General features: G+C 46.5%; 1 protein-coding gene across 1 annotated transcript in view; it reads right to left on the bottom strand.

Moving 5' to 3' along the window:
* Window positions 1–1,007: 1,007 nt before the first annotated feature.
* Window positions 1,008–14,069, bottom strand: part of LOC147722547 (serpin B6-like) — a 482,090-nt gene continuing 469,028 nt past the window's right edge. The window contains exon 10 of the mRNA XM_086965072.1: window positions 1,008–1,476. Within this exon, the coding sequence (XP_086821198.1) occupies window positions 1,069–1,476 (408 nt within the window). The 3' untranslated portion in view covers window positions 1,008–1,068. The remainder of the gene's footprint in view (window positions 1,477–14,069) is intronic.

Here is a 14,069-nt window from a genome sequence, read left to right on the forward strand (position 1 = left end):
GATTTAAAATTAATCTACGTTTTCTGAGAATAAACAAATCTGAGCATCTTTACTACCGAGTGCCCGTGATGCTTTCAAGCACACTGTGGATTTAAAAATAATCTTTCGGCACATGGGTTCGCCGAATAACGCGCCACCTGACTATGGGAGCAGGATCCCGGAAGGACCCTTCTGTTTGATAGACTGATATATATATATATAGTATATATCGGCCAGGCTGATTTGCAATATCCCTTATCGCCACTCCATTACACCATATTTGGCTACACTACACTGGCTACCAGTGAGGCTCCGCATACAGTTCAAGGCCCTGGTCCTTGCCTTTAGGACTCTCAATGGACGAGGCCCTGTATACTTGAGGCATAGACTTAAGATGTATACTTGAGGCATAGACTTAAAATGACACAATCCGTACATGACCTCAGATCAAATCATCTCCGCCTGTTATACTCCCCTCGTTTTCGTCTTGCACGCACCGGGGGCCGGGCCTTTGCTGTGATCACATCCAAACTCTGGAATCAGTTACCGAAGGAACTCAGATTCATCACATCTGAGCCTCTCTTTCGAAGAAAACTCAAGACCTGGTTCTTCTCCATGCTCTAGCCCTCAGTAAATCCCTCAGGTTGCCACTCGTCTACAGCGCCGGGACACCCCCGACGGGGGTAGCTGTGCGCTTTACAAGCTTCAAATAATAATAATATTATTATTAGTTTACATTCTGTAGCAGTTCCTCCAGAAAGGCCAACCATACAACACTAAATAGCATGGAAATGCATCAACACAATAGAACCCATGCTTGCTCCAACAAAATCCCTGGCATGAAAGCATTTAACAATGAATAACAAGATGGTGTGTCCAAAAATATCATCTTAACAGCCAAATGTTGAATTGCAAAAGGTTCCTCAATATCTTTGTTAAAGATTTACTTGATGCCAATGACTATATCACAAATTTATTTCAGACTAGGAGGTATGCCTTAGCAGTCAAAGACAAAACACACCCATCAGTTAGCAGTGAAAGATAATATTTATTGGAATCGAAGTAGGCATGTTTATGGCATTGTTCCTTTCACGGAGAGCAGAATCGGCCACAGAACAGGAGGTTGCATGTCTTATTGTGTCTGATAAAAAACAGGAAAGGATGGTCTACCATGAATCTTTTATCAATTAATCGACAACACCTCAGTTGATTGACAGCTGTAGTTGCAGCAGCAGCTTCTGTGCCTTTCTCGTTCACATCCACAAATGCCTTGTGAACCACCTTGGACAGGACCAGGTCATTGTTATCTGACATTCCAGAGAAATCAGAATTGACCACATCAAATGCATTCCTCATTCCCAAACTTTCAAGGGATGATTTCAGATCATAATTCTCCTCCAGCTTAAACCGGGGTAAATATAGCTCCACCTCATCAGCGGTCATTCTTTCTGGGTTTGTCCAATCTGCAAATTTCTCATAGGTAAGTTGCTGTTCAAGCTGAAAAAAAGACGAGAACTGATTTCAAAAGAGAGCATAAATTGCTTAGTCAAACCATTCTACTGATTTAACAACTTTATATTTTGTTCTACATACCAACGTTTTCAATAACATGTAGACGCAGAAATGCAAAAGCTCTTACGTTGTAAAATAGCTGTATTAGCATAAAACATCCCAAAAAATGACAAAAAGTAGTATGACATAGGATGAGAATATTTAAATCAGAACTACCTACATTACAAAAGCAGATTAAAAGCCAGATTTATTTAAATATGTCACATAGGTAGCAGCCTGTATTTACTTGAAACAAATACTCTAATATGTGTTGTTCATCCTCATAAAATACAACATACATGGATTGCCTTGATAAAAAAATGAGGCGTCCAAGATTTGATCAAACCAGTGCAAACAGCATTGCAAGACAACACATTTATATCAAAATGTGTATTATCTTCTAAGCCCTCGAGGCCTAAGCTTCTACTTTCATCATACGCTGTGTGAGAAGATACCATCTTTGTCACATTCTTCGTTCATCCACCGCTAACCCCAAGAGCTACGAAAATTCATCAAAAACAGAATTAGTGGCCACAGCTTCGCAGTATACTCGGCCAAGCTATGGCCGTCTCTTCCAGCAGCATTCCAACATGAATATACCATCCTTTAATTTAAATGTTATGTAAAAAACTGGCTGTTTTTTTTTTTTTTGCAAGCTTGTCTATCATCTCCGATACTGCTAGCACTGCCTGCTCTTACATGTCCAGCAACAAGAAACCAGGAGTGAACATATACTTTAATAATATAAAAATATGCCCTTAACAAGGACTAGTTAATCAGGGTAGCTAGTTTAAGGCTTTCTTTATGAATGGTGTGGGATGGGTTCCACACAACTAGGTTCTACAGGTCCGGCTCTAGCGATGGTGGCATGCGGTGCGCTAATCTTTGGTGACTCCTCCCAATGACCTCCTTCTCCACTGATCCCCTCGCTACCGCCCTCCAGCAGTGCCAGTCTTCTCTCCATAGCCCCTCTCCTATATGTATATAATTTGTTTCTATAGCACTACTCACACCAGTGTATGGTGTGAGAGCTCTTTACATCACACACACACACACACACACATTATACAGAGACAATGAATCATATGTGTGGTAATCAGTGTATAGGAAATGTTACTTAGGACAATGGGGAAAAGAAGGTGTGGGAATCACACATCATTCATACTAGAAGGCAGTATATTTTAAGAGAGCTTGGTCTGGAGAAGCACAAATTCAGGATTTAAAACTTAGCACAGGTTGGCTTCAATAATAAGAGTTTATTTCTACCCAAAGAAAAAACATAATGTTTAACCTATACTTTGCCATTTGCATGCAGCTGTTTGAAGATAGTTCATAGCTCACTGTGCTATATTAGGATTATGATTTATGAACTACAAGTAACAAAAGGGTCCTTGTGACAAAGGCAGTAAACATACAGTTCTGTGATGTGCATAGTACACGTTATTTGTAGCAGGCATACTCTTGTGCAGCTTTGTTTATAAATCAAAACTCCCACTAGAAAAAAAAACACGGATATATCCCCAGCAGTTCAGTCAGTCAGTAAAGAAACACTTTATTCGATTAATTAAAATCATAAAAGCAATGAAAATTACAATATTTCATCCCTTCAGTTAAAAACAAATATAGTTGCAAATTCATCATAAAAATACATAAAAGTAATAAGAATACCATAATAAGGGTTAAATACGATCTTCAGTAGAAAAAAAAGAATTACATAGGGGGATCACTAGCCGCTATTCTTTATGCTTTGTTACGAACAGTGGCCACCAGAAAGCTAGCCACCCCAATAATTACCCGGGTACTACTTAACAGTTGTAAATAAGTGAGGGCAGGCCTAACTTGAACAAACCCAGTTTCTAACAGTACTAAGAACGGTTTCCTGATGTCAGCATAATGTTTACAGAACATAAGGTGCATTGTATCCTGATTAGAAAAGTTGTCACAACTACAGGAAGTAGAGGATTCAGGTTTGCCCCATACTGGGAAATGACCCAGAGTGAGATAAATTATGTTAAACCTGAATCTAATTGAAAGGTGACGATGAAAAGGAATTGTGACAATCTCTAAGTAGGGCTCGACGAGTAGTGAAGTGGCAAGAACATAGTTGGCTCTAACACAGGGTTTCCTCAGCTCCACTTCCTCCCGTTCCAGTGCTAATAAACCCAAAAAGTTATTCTTAATCCAACTCATATCGTCCTTTCTTAGCAACTCTGGCGACGTGTACAATTCTGGGCGCCCAAGTCTTAAAAACATCTCTTTAATATAGACTAACCAAGGGATCTTCTTAACCTTCTCTAGTGCCATACAATCTCTTAAAATAGTGTGGTTCAATGTAATCTCAATGTTCAACCAGGTTTTTGCCCAGCAGGTTAAAGGGGCCAAACGCAGTTGGTCAGTAATATACCCCAAGCCTAACTCAGAATGCAATGAAAATGTGGGGGTAGATTGAGGGACCACTAATAAAGATCTTAAAAATTTGTTTTCAACAATCAGTAGTTTTTCTTGGGGTAAGAAGCCCCACAGAGAAGCACTATAAGAGGCTATGGTCAGACATTTTGACTTATATACTGTTAAGAGGGCTTCAATAGGTCGCGATCCCAGCCCCATCGCTAAGCCCAATAATGCAGAAGTTGATCTAGCTACAGAGATACGTTTAGCTTTCTGTTGGGGACCCCAGGTGCCCTTCTCGTAAAAAATGACGCCTAGGTATGTAAAAACCGGTACCCTAGATACCTTCGCCCAATTACAAGTAAAACGTTTTATTCTTTAGGCCCTAGGACGTTTGCCCACAACCATAACGTGCGACTTTTTATTGTTAACCTTTAGGTCTAGCGATCCCATAAAGTCCATAAAGTCCCCAAAAGGCGTCCAGCAGACTCTGCAGCCCCCGACCAGTACGGGCCAACAACACAGCGTCGTCCGCGTAAAGGAGGACTGGGACTAAAGAGTCTCCTACTCGCGGGACATCTAATGAAGCTCCCTCTAAGGATTTATCCAGTGCATTTATATATAACGTGAACAAGAGGGGCGCCAGGATACAACCCTGCCTGAAACCCCGCTTGGAATTAAAATGACAGGTACAGCCCCCCTCCTTATTAACCCTAATCGAAGCTAAAAGACCTTGGTGAAGGGCCGCTAAGAAATTAACTAAGGATGGGTCTACTCCTAAATTCAATAAATAGTCCATAGTTTTACCCGATTAACCAGGTCAAAGGCCGATGATAGGTCCATAAAGCCCATATAGAGCATTCCATCCTTTGCCTGGGTATATTTACTTATTAGCAAGTGCAGGTTTAAACATTGGTCTATGGTGTCTCTTTTTGCCCGGAACCCGTATTGAAGATTAGAGAGGACCCCTCTCTTCTCCAGACAGTCTCTGAGTTTGTGCAGGATGACTCTGCCCAAGATTTTAATGGCAGAGTCAATCAGGGAAATAGGTCTGTAGCAGGAGGGGTCACTCCTCAGGCCCTTTTTCAAGATGTGGTTTATAATAGAGGTCGCCCAGGATAACGGGAACCCACTGATGCTTGAGGCATTAAAAACATTTTTTTTTTAAACCTTTATTATATTTATGCACAGTACACAGCTGTCAACCTACAGCCCAGCGGGCCGGCCGCTATGACATTAAAACATTATGACGGCTCACAATCAGGCCCCCCGGTACCTTGTTTGGGGGTTAAACGACCCGCCGTATAATCCTGTACATGACGTAAAATCAAAAGACAAATCTTGTAGGTTTAATTTTGGAATTTTGTTGAACTGAACTAACATAAAACACAGACACATGGCAATAATTAGTTACAGGGGATCCAAGGGAGAGGGCAATAGAATCCGACTAGCACACTATGATAGAACACATGTCTCGAGATGAAGGGCGGCGAGGAAATCAGTCAGTACATACTATTACAAACTTAAGTCTGGAACGTTAACTAAGGGGACAGCGAGATATCAATGGTGTAGTCTTGTGGGGGAGTGCATACATTCCTATGGTAAGTGTTCCATTGGGACCAAATTCTACCCCATTTCTTACGTCGGCCCGGGCCACATAGACCGTCTTTTCTCTGAACATACACCAGTCCATGTTCTCCTTCCAAGCCGCTATCATAGGTGGTCTGTGGGAACCCCAGAGTTGCGCAATATCCCTCATGGCCACCATATTACCAAGAGTCGCCCAAAAAGTCTGGGCTGTGTTGTAGTCCGTAGGTTCCCAGACATTAAGAAGGCATCGTCTGGCCTCAGGCAATAAAGAGACCCCAGTGACTCTTTCCATAATCGCATGCACTCTAGACCAGAAGGCAGCCACCTCAGGAAACTCCCAAATGATGTGCAGGAAGGTACCACGCATACCACAGCCGCGCTTACATAGCCCATCAAGAGAGTAACCCATTCGCACCAGACGCGTACCAGTCACATATACACGATGGAGGATCTTCAACTGTACGAAATGGAGGCGGGCGGGTATGGCTACCTCCTTAGGGGAGGAGACGGCCATTTGCCAATCCTCGTCATCTATTTAAAGGCCATCCGCGATCCATGAAGCCCTGAGGCGCTCAAGCAAATCAGCCCTGTTATTAATGAGCTTTTTGTACATCAGTGATATGGTACTATCCGGCACATGGCCGTCAAGGATACGGTCCTCCAGCGGCGAGGATTGGGGAGTCTCCGTCCCCGGGGGGGAAACGGAGGTCAAGGCATGTCTCACCTGAATGTACCTGAAGTGTTCCTTGTCATCAAGCTCATATTCAATTTTGAGCGCCTCAAAAGTCTTAATACTACTTCTGGACCAGAGATCCTCCACCTTGCTTATACCAATCATGTCCCGTTTATCGAAGCCTTTCGTCCTCCACAAACTGCCCAAACGGTCAGAATAATACAACGGTGTCGCTCGGGTCAACCTATCACTCCACCCAATAGCAGCATTCGAGTCTCGCCACACTAGCACAGCACTTTTTGTGGGGCCAGTCAGGGCGTCAAATGGTTTCTTAGAATACAATGCCCTGTTAAAATTCCCGATTGGCAGAAGATGTTTATCCATTGCAAAGGCAGGAGTATGACCAGGGGCCTAAGTCACATGATTAACTGCACATAGCTGCGAGGCCCAGTAGTAGCGTCTAATGTCAGGGAGGGCGATGCCACTGTCATACCACGGCAAAGTGAGTTTGGGTAAGGAGATACAAGCACGCCCGTCCCAAATCAGTTGCCTCTGAAGGCCATCAACCTCACGGAAATACCCCGGAGGTATAGGTTCGAAGAAGTTCTGGAGTGCATATAGAAACCTGGGGAGCAACATCATCTTAAAGAGAGTCGCACGCCCCAATGGGGAAAGGGGCAGTCGCCGCCACCGTGAGAAGTCAAGTTTAAGCCGCTGGAGAGGGGCATGAAGGTTACGCTCGTTACGGACGGAGGAGTTAAGCGAGACATGAATCCCCAGGTACCTAAAACCAGCCTCGGCCACCTGTATCGGAAATCTATGGGGCAACGGGGGTAGATCCCCAGCCAGCACGTAGACGCAGGACTTGGTCCAGTTGATAACAAGACCCGAGTTCTTCCCGAAAGAGGTAAGGACATCGAAAAGCTCATTAAGAGACTTCCGGGGGGAGGTGAGAAAGAAGAATGTCATCTGCATATAGCGAGACACGATCTTCAAAGTCAGGGGTCCACTGGATACCCCTGATCGAGGGTTCCCAGCGAAGCCACTCGGCCAACGGTTCCAGGGCGAGGGCAAAAAGCAACGGAGACAGCGGACAACCCTGACGGGTGCCACGTCCAAGTGCAAAAGTACTGGAAACCCTGCCATTCACCACCACCTGGGCTAGCGGCCGTTCATAAAGGAGCTGCACCCAGGCGATAAATTTCGAGCCGAAACCAAACTTAGCGAGAGCTGCCCATAGATACGGCCATTCTATCGTATCAAAAGCCATAGTGGCATCGAAGGAAGCCAAAATGGCAGACTCAGTCAGAGTTCCAGCTCTCTAGAGAACTCCGTGGAGTCTCCTGAGGTTAAGGGCGGTATTTCGGTGCGGGATTAAACCGGATTGATCCGGATGGATCAAGCCGCCAACCACCTAATCAGTCGATTAGCCAGTAATTTAAAGTATCTTGGGCTCAGCATTAAGCAGTGAAATAGGCCTGTACTAAGCACAGCAATTGCGCGGCTTACCTTCCTTGTGAATGACAACAATGGTAGCCAGGCGCTGATCAACAGGAAGGAGACCAGTATCGAAAGCCTCGAGAAACATATTTCTCAGATAGGGCGCCATTTTGTCGGGCTGTAATTTGTAAAGCTCAATAGGCAAGCCATTGGGCCCCATGGCCTTACCGGATCAAAGGGCGCGAATGGCACCAGCGACCTTATCCACTGTTATAGGCGCATCCATCAAGGCCCTATCCTCATCAGAGAGGCAGGATAACACAATATCACGCAACAGTAAATGGGAGTCACACTCATCTCCATCGCTCACCGAGGCATAGACCGTCTGGAAATGGTCCACAAAGCAATCAACAATCCCGATCGGGTCAGACACACGATCCCCATTTGACTTCTCAATCACCGGCACAACTCGATTCGCTCTCTCTGACTTATCCAGCCACGCAATGAGCTTACCCACCTTATCACCCACATCATAGAGTCTACCCTGCCGCTCTCTATTCATGACTTTAGCAGCGTCTGCCACCAGGGCTCTATAATCGGTCTGCTTCAGAGCTAGGGAGTGCAAAGTTGCAGGGGTATCATTCCAACCCAGGGTAATCTCAAGTACAGTTATCTCATCTTCGAGACGCGCTAATTCTTCATGTTTGGCCTTCTTAGCGGCAGTAAACAATGACAGTGAAGAACCCCGAATAACAGTTTTGCAAGCATCCCAAAGTGAAACAGAAGAGGAGACAGACCCCACATTTTCAATAAAGTAGCAATCAATGGCCTTGACCAGCTCGGAGCGCGTCTTGGGGTTTCGCAAGTACCAGGGGTTAATAGGAGCGACTCTCCCCTCACTACCTATCCCCACTGCAACCCTTAGCCACAGGGGAGAATGATCGGAGATGCCCTTAGGGAGGTGACGAACCTTTCGCACGGATGAAGATTGGGCCGACGGCAGGTGAATCCAGCATGAGCAATCAGCCTATACCCACGTCTATCCAGAGCCCGGCAAGCATTCCCTATAAGATGGGTCTCCTGCAACAAAGCAATATCAGGGGACTGGCGTTGAAGGAACTGAGACACAACTCCACGTTTTATCTTGTTCACCAACCCATTAACGTTCCAGGACAGCAACTTCAACTCACCACCCCCATCCCGGAAAGGGACCGTGGCCCTCCCCCCCGGAACCCAACAACAGAAGGATAAGAGTAAAGCATACAGTGCCATGTGAAAAAGACAAATACAAAAACAATAACAATCCCTCCCCCCACCAACCCCACATTACAACACCCCCCACCCTGCACCCCTGCATACGACTAAATAGCCACTTCAACTTGCAGTGTGCCTGTCGCCCACTCATAACTACACTACACAAAGAACCCATGAGGAGGAAAAGAGTCAACCCACACCCGAACCACCCTCGGGCTCAACCCTAACAATAATTAAACAAATGGCATAACTCAGGTGATAAGTAGTAACAAGAAACCAGACGTCGAGAACCACAATGTCACTCCTGGTCCGATGCACCCCCCTCTGCTCCCCCGGGGCGTCCGCTTAGATCGTCTCTTTTAGGCAGTGAGTCAAGCCAGTCACTGGCGCAGTCTGGTCGATCAAAGAAAAAGGTTTGTTCCTCATATTCAATACGTAATCGAGCTGGAAACAACATCGCATACTTAAGGCCCAAGTCCCGCATTCGCCTCTTCACTCCCTGGAACCCCATCCTTTGTCGCTGGACCTGAGGAGTAAAATCCGGGTAGATGTTGACAGTACTATTGTCGATCTTCAAGGGGCCACGACCTCGGGAGGCTTGAAGGATAGCATCTCTATCCCGGAAATGGAAAAGCCTTGCAATGATAGGCCTCGGGGGGACCCCTGGTTTAATCTTCCCACCCGGGAAACGATACGCACGTTCAACAGCGAAGAATTTGCTGAGTCCAGCGGGGGCGAGATGTTGAGGATCAAATCCTCAACAAGAAGGTCGACGGTGGTGCTCTTGGGATTTTCCGGCACTCCCACCAAACGTATGTTGTTTCGCCGGGCCCTATTTTCATGTTCATCCAGTCGTCGGGCCATCAAGTCGTGCGACGATCGTAGGTTGCCGAGTTCCGACTGTGCGTCCGCCATATCAGTGATAAGACTGGAGGTCTTTAGGTCCAAGGCCTTGACCCTCTCATTAGTCTTGGCCAGATCAGCCCTGATGAGTGTAACGTCGACAGCCACAGTATCGATCTTGGAGGCAAGAGCCTCATACTGTTGTCCCATATCAGCTTTCATCCCAGTAATGGCGCTCATAAGGTCCTGGAGAGAGACCTCCGATGGCGCAGTAGAGTCCGTCGCGGGGTCTGCCTGAGTACGGCCGGCACCGCCGGGGGAACCCTTCGGTTGCGTATAGCGGTCCATAACATTAGTCTGAGTAGGTCCCCCACGGATCGGCGTCTTTGTCTTGCGCCTCTCGAACTCAGGTTTTGAAGCCATATTGGAATCTGTGCCCCGAAGGGGCCCTCTGGACCTGGTGAAAATGGCCGGTGCTGATGGGATACAAAATCAGAATTTTTGGGCCAAAACGGTAGAATGCAGATCGAAGGATAAGTCAAGGGTAGAGAGATGTGGCAGGACAACACAGTGGGTCGGAGCTGCACCGCCTTGGGAGCCGATCCGCTCATAGAAGAGTCACACAAGGAGCCGAGGAGAAATCAAAACTGAAAGCGACAATGAGGCCGACTGGGGAGATATCCCTCAGGCCGTTGTTGTTGACTTACTCCTCGGCCCACCGAAGCAGCAGAGTCCCCGGTCTCGATCGGGGTGGGCCAGAAAGATGAAGTTGACGTAAAGTCGGCTCCCGACGTCCAATTTCAATTTTTGAAAGGATAGTAGAGTCAGCAAGAGTAGATCTTCAAAAGCCCATAATAATAACCAGGATATTTGGAGGATAGTCACGAGAGGGCGGCGCGGGTCCCGGGAGCCCTCTGCTTACGCGACCATCTTGGACGCCCGCGTAGCTCCTCCCTAAAAAGATTTGTTAAGATCTTAGCCCAGAATTTTGGTAGGGTCCCATAAAGGTCCGCGGGGACACCATCTGGGCCTGGGGCCTTGTTTTTTTGGACATCTCCTCTATCGCCCTTTGTACCTCATCCAGAACAAATTGTAGTGGTGGGGCCAAGTATAATAAGGCACCGCCCTGCTCTGTGGATGCACCCCCTCACTATCATAGATCTTGCTAAAATGTGAAAGCCATTTATCATCGGGGATAACAGTCTAAAACTGAATTATCTTGGCCAGAGAAAAAGGGGTGATTGATGGTAGCCCAGAATTTGCTGCTATCCCATAAAACATCGGTTGACAAGAGGTTGTCCCAGGCCTTGGTTTTAATGACCTTTTTTCGCTTGGCAATAGCTAATTTATAGTTCTTCATCAGGCCAACAACCAGATCTCGATTTCTAGGTTTTTTTGTTTTAAGGCTTGTAATAGGACCTCATGGGCCTTCGAGCAATTACCATCAAACCACCTAGGTAGATTAACAACATTCCGTTTGTACCCAAATTAACCAGGATCTGAAGGCAAAAAACAAATGGCAAGGTAGGCCCCAATAATTTCGCTGCCTGAGGCAGAACTATCTAGGCAGACTGCAAGGTCCGCATCTGCCTTGGCCAAGAGATCCTTCATAAATGTAGCTGGAACCACCGTAGTCCACTTAAGCCTCCTGCCTTGGTCTTTGGGGATTAAGGTGTTAGTATCCGTGGAGCTAACCACCCTACTAGTAGTAACATCCCCCAGGTCCAAGGCCAAAGCTAGTGGATTATGATCACTATGGACTGAGACTACTACTTCATAGAGGGAAGCCTTCGTTAATACCCAGGCTGAGACAAAGATAAAATCAATTACAGTATCTGAATCTCTGCCCTTGAATGTTGGGGCCCTTTCCTCCCCCCAATGACCAACTACATCAAAGAGGTTCATATTAGCTAATAGGTCCTCCAATGCCTCGCCCTGTGGACTATGTTCAAAGTGCGTAGTAATGGAACCCGGGGGACCTAGATGGTGGTCCGCCAGGCAATCCCAGCTACACGGGTGGATATTAAAATCTCCCATTAATATGTTTTCGAATAAAGTGTTAAGTGTTGATTTGTATTCATCTAAAAATTCTGCCAGAGAACTTAAATGTTGGTTCCGCAGATCCTTCTCATAGGCGTTGTAAAAATTAATCAATAAAATGGTAGGGAAATTTCGACCAGCCCACTCAAGAATTAGAATGTTATTTGAAGCCACCTCGAGCTTTTTGAAAGAACCACTTAATTCCAGTGATATAAGCAGGAGCAACCCACCTTTGGGTCTACCCCCTAACCCCGGAACTGCCTTCACAAAGAAGTAGGAGTACCCATCCAGGCAGAAGCTATTTACTGTGTCCCAGGTCTCTTGTAAAGCAATAATGTCATATTGTTTCACAAAGTGTATCCAGTTATCGTTGGTGTATTTTTGTCTGAGACCCGCCATGTTCCAACTAAGAATTTTACAGGTGGAGGCTTGCCCTAACAGCACAGTGGGTTCAGCTAGGTATTCATCTGTATGCAACAGTCAATCGTTAGCAACCATGCTGGATAGGGGACTAAACATATTTGCCAGCACAAGATCAGAAGACCATACAGCAGAAAGACTAGAGGAAGATGGAGCACAACCCTCGGCTCTCTGGGTTTTCTGTCGTTCTGAATTATTGTTATGGGGTGCCACTCCGGAATGGGGTTGTCCAGTTAATTTAGTTTCCTGTGAATGAGATACTCTCCGTAAAATGGCTACCGGAGGATAGAAGTAGCCCAGGGGAAGTGGCCTAATTCCATAGCCCCCAATATCCGAGGAATCCCAAAATAAAGTTTCTGCAACATTTGGCCTGTTAAAATTGACCAGCACACAGTCCCCAGCTTTACACTTATTGCGATTCCCCACCCAACCAACCTGTCTTACCATGTTAATATGGGAAAAAATATCTACGCCCCCACTGCTAAGCTCGGAACACCAGGTTTTGGCCTTCCCCATAAGGTCTTGCACCGACTCAACCATGTCATTGTTTAGGGGGAACACCCCAGTTAGTACTGCGACCAGGGGTGCGGCATCTGGAGGGAGGTCTAATGTGAATCTACTGGGAAAAACAGGCTTTTTGCGACCAAGGGCTGAACCGGAATGTTTCGACCCTTTTGCCACCTTCCGTCTAGCCTCTTCTGTGCTGTACGACTCTGCTCTACCCATTGACAAACTCATGGACCCCTGCCTCTAACTAGGTACCCATCGGGGAGGATCGTTTCATTCGGGCCTGGTGCCTAGCCTTGAGCTTCTTTCTGTTATGTACCTCCCTTAATTCAGTGGTCACGGAGTTACGCTCCCAGTATTCCTTTACAAACTGATCAATATGATCACATTTCTTTAGCAGGCTAGCAACACAAGTGTTTAATGTGGTCAAAATGTCTTTGGCAATGCTTGCAAGGGCGGGCTCCAGCCGTGATTCAAACAGTCCCTCCACAAGTTCTGACAACTGAACAGGAAGGCTTGGGTCGGTAGCTGGGGCAGCACTTACTTTGGAATTATCGCAGGGCTTTCTCGGGCGCCTACGTTTCCTATCAGTGCCCTTTGAGACTTGACCCGGCGGCTGCTCCCCTTTATCGCTGGCTGTGTCTTCAATCAGAACCGCCTCAATGGTGTGACCCTGCGGCGGGTTAATGATCACCACAGCAGGCTCAAGTGGAATAATGGACGTGGAACCCAAGGCAGGCATATTTACTTTGTCCACACTAGTATTAAGGGGATTGTCCAAGCCAAGTTCTTCCTCAGCGTTAGCAATTTCGACGCTTAAAACCCCTACTGCTGAGGTTAGATTTGAGATTATGGATTCTGACTTATTGGAACTTTCGCCTTCTTACCTTCCCCATCTCCATTGTTGTCCTGCTTGCGCTTCCCCATCGCTACTGCCAAGGGGGGTGGCCCAGCGCAGCCTCCTCTCGCCCCGAACGGCCACAGACGGCCCACCCTTTGCCCGAGCTTAGCCCGGCATCGCCCGCCCCGCGGAGCGGGAGAATTTGGTTGTTAAATGCTCCTGCTGGTACAGGGAGGGGCTGCCTTGCTCCGCTCGGCCCCGCTGGTGTCTGGGGCATGTAGTGCGCTCAATTAGCCCCCCGCAGCCTGTGGATGAAGTGTAGCCCCAGCCGTTATCTTGACACTTTTTGTTGCCTGAAAATTGATGGACACAAAGCTGCAGCAGGTACCTCTAAACCCATAAAAGATATCAAAGCACAGCGCTCTTCAAGCTCCGCGCACTATGCGATGGCATTGGTTCCACGGCCTGGAGTATCTACTAGACTATGGCAGAGAAAAACATCAAAAATAAATGTCTTTATGCAAATTGCAAGAAAAATACTTT

This window comes from Lissotriton vulgaris, chromosome 4_1 (genome assembly GCF_964263255.1).
Source record: "Lissotriton vulgaris chromosome 4_1, aLisVul1.2, whole genome shotgun sequence".
Classification (NCBI taxonomy): domain Eukaryota; kingdom Metazoa; phylum Chordata; class Amphibia; order Caudata; family Salamandridae; genus Lissotriton; species Lissotriton vulgaris.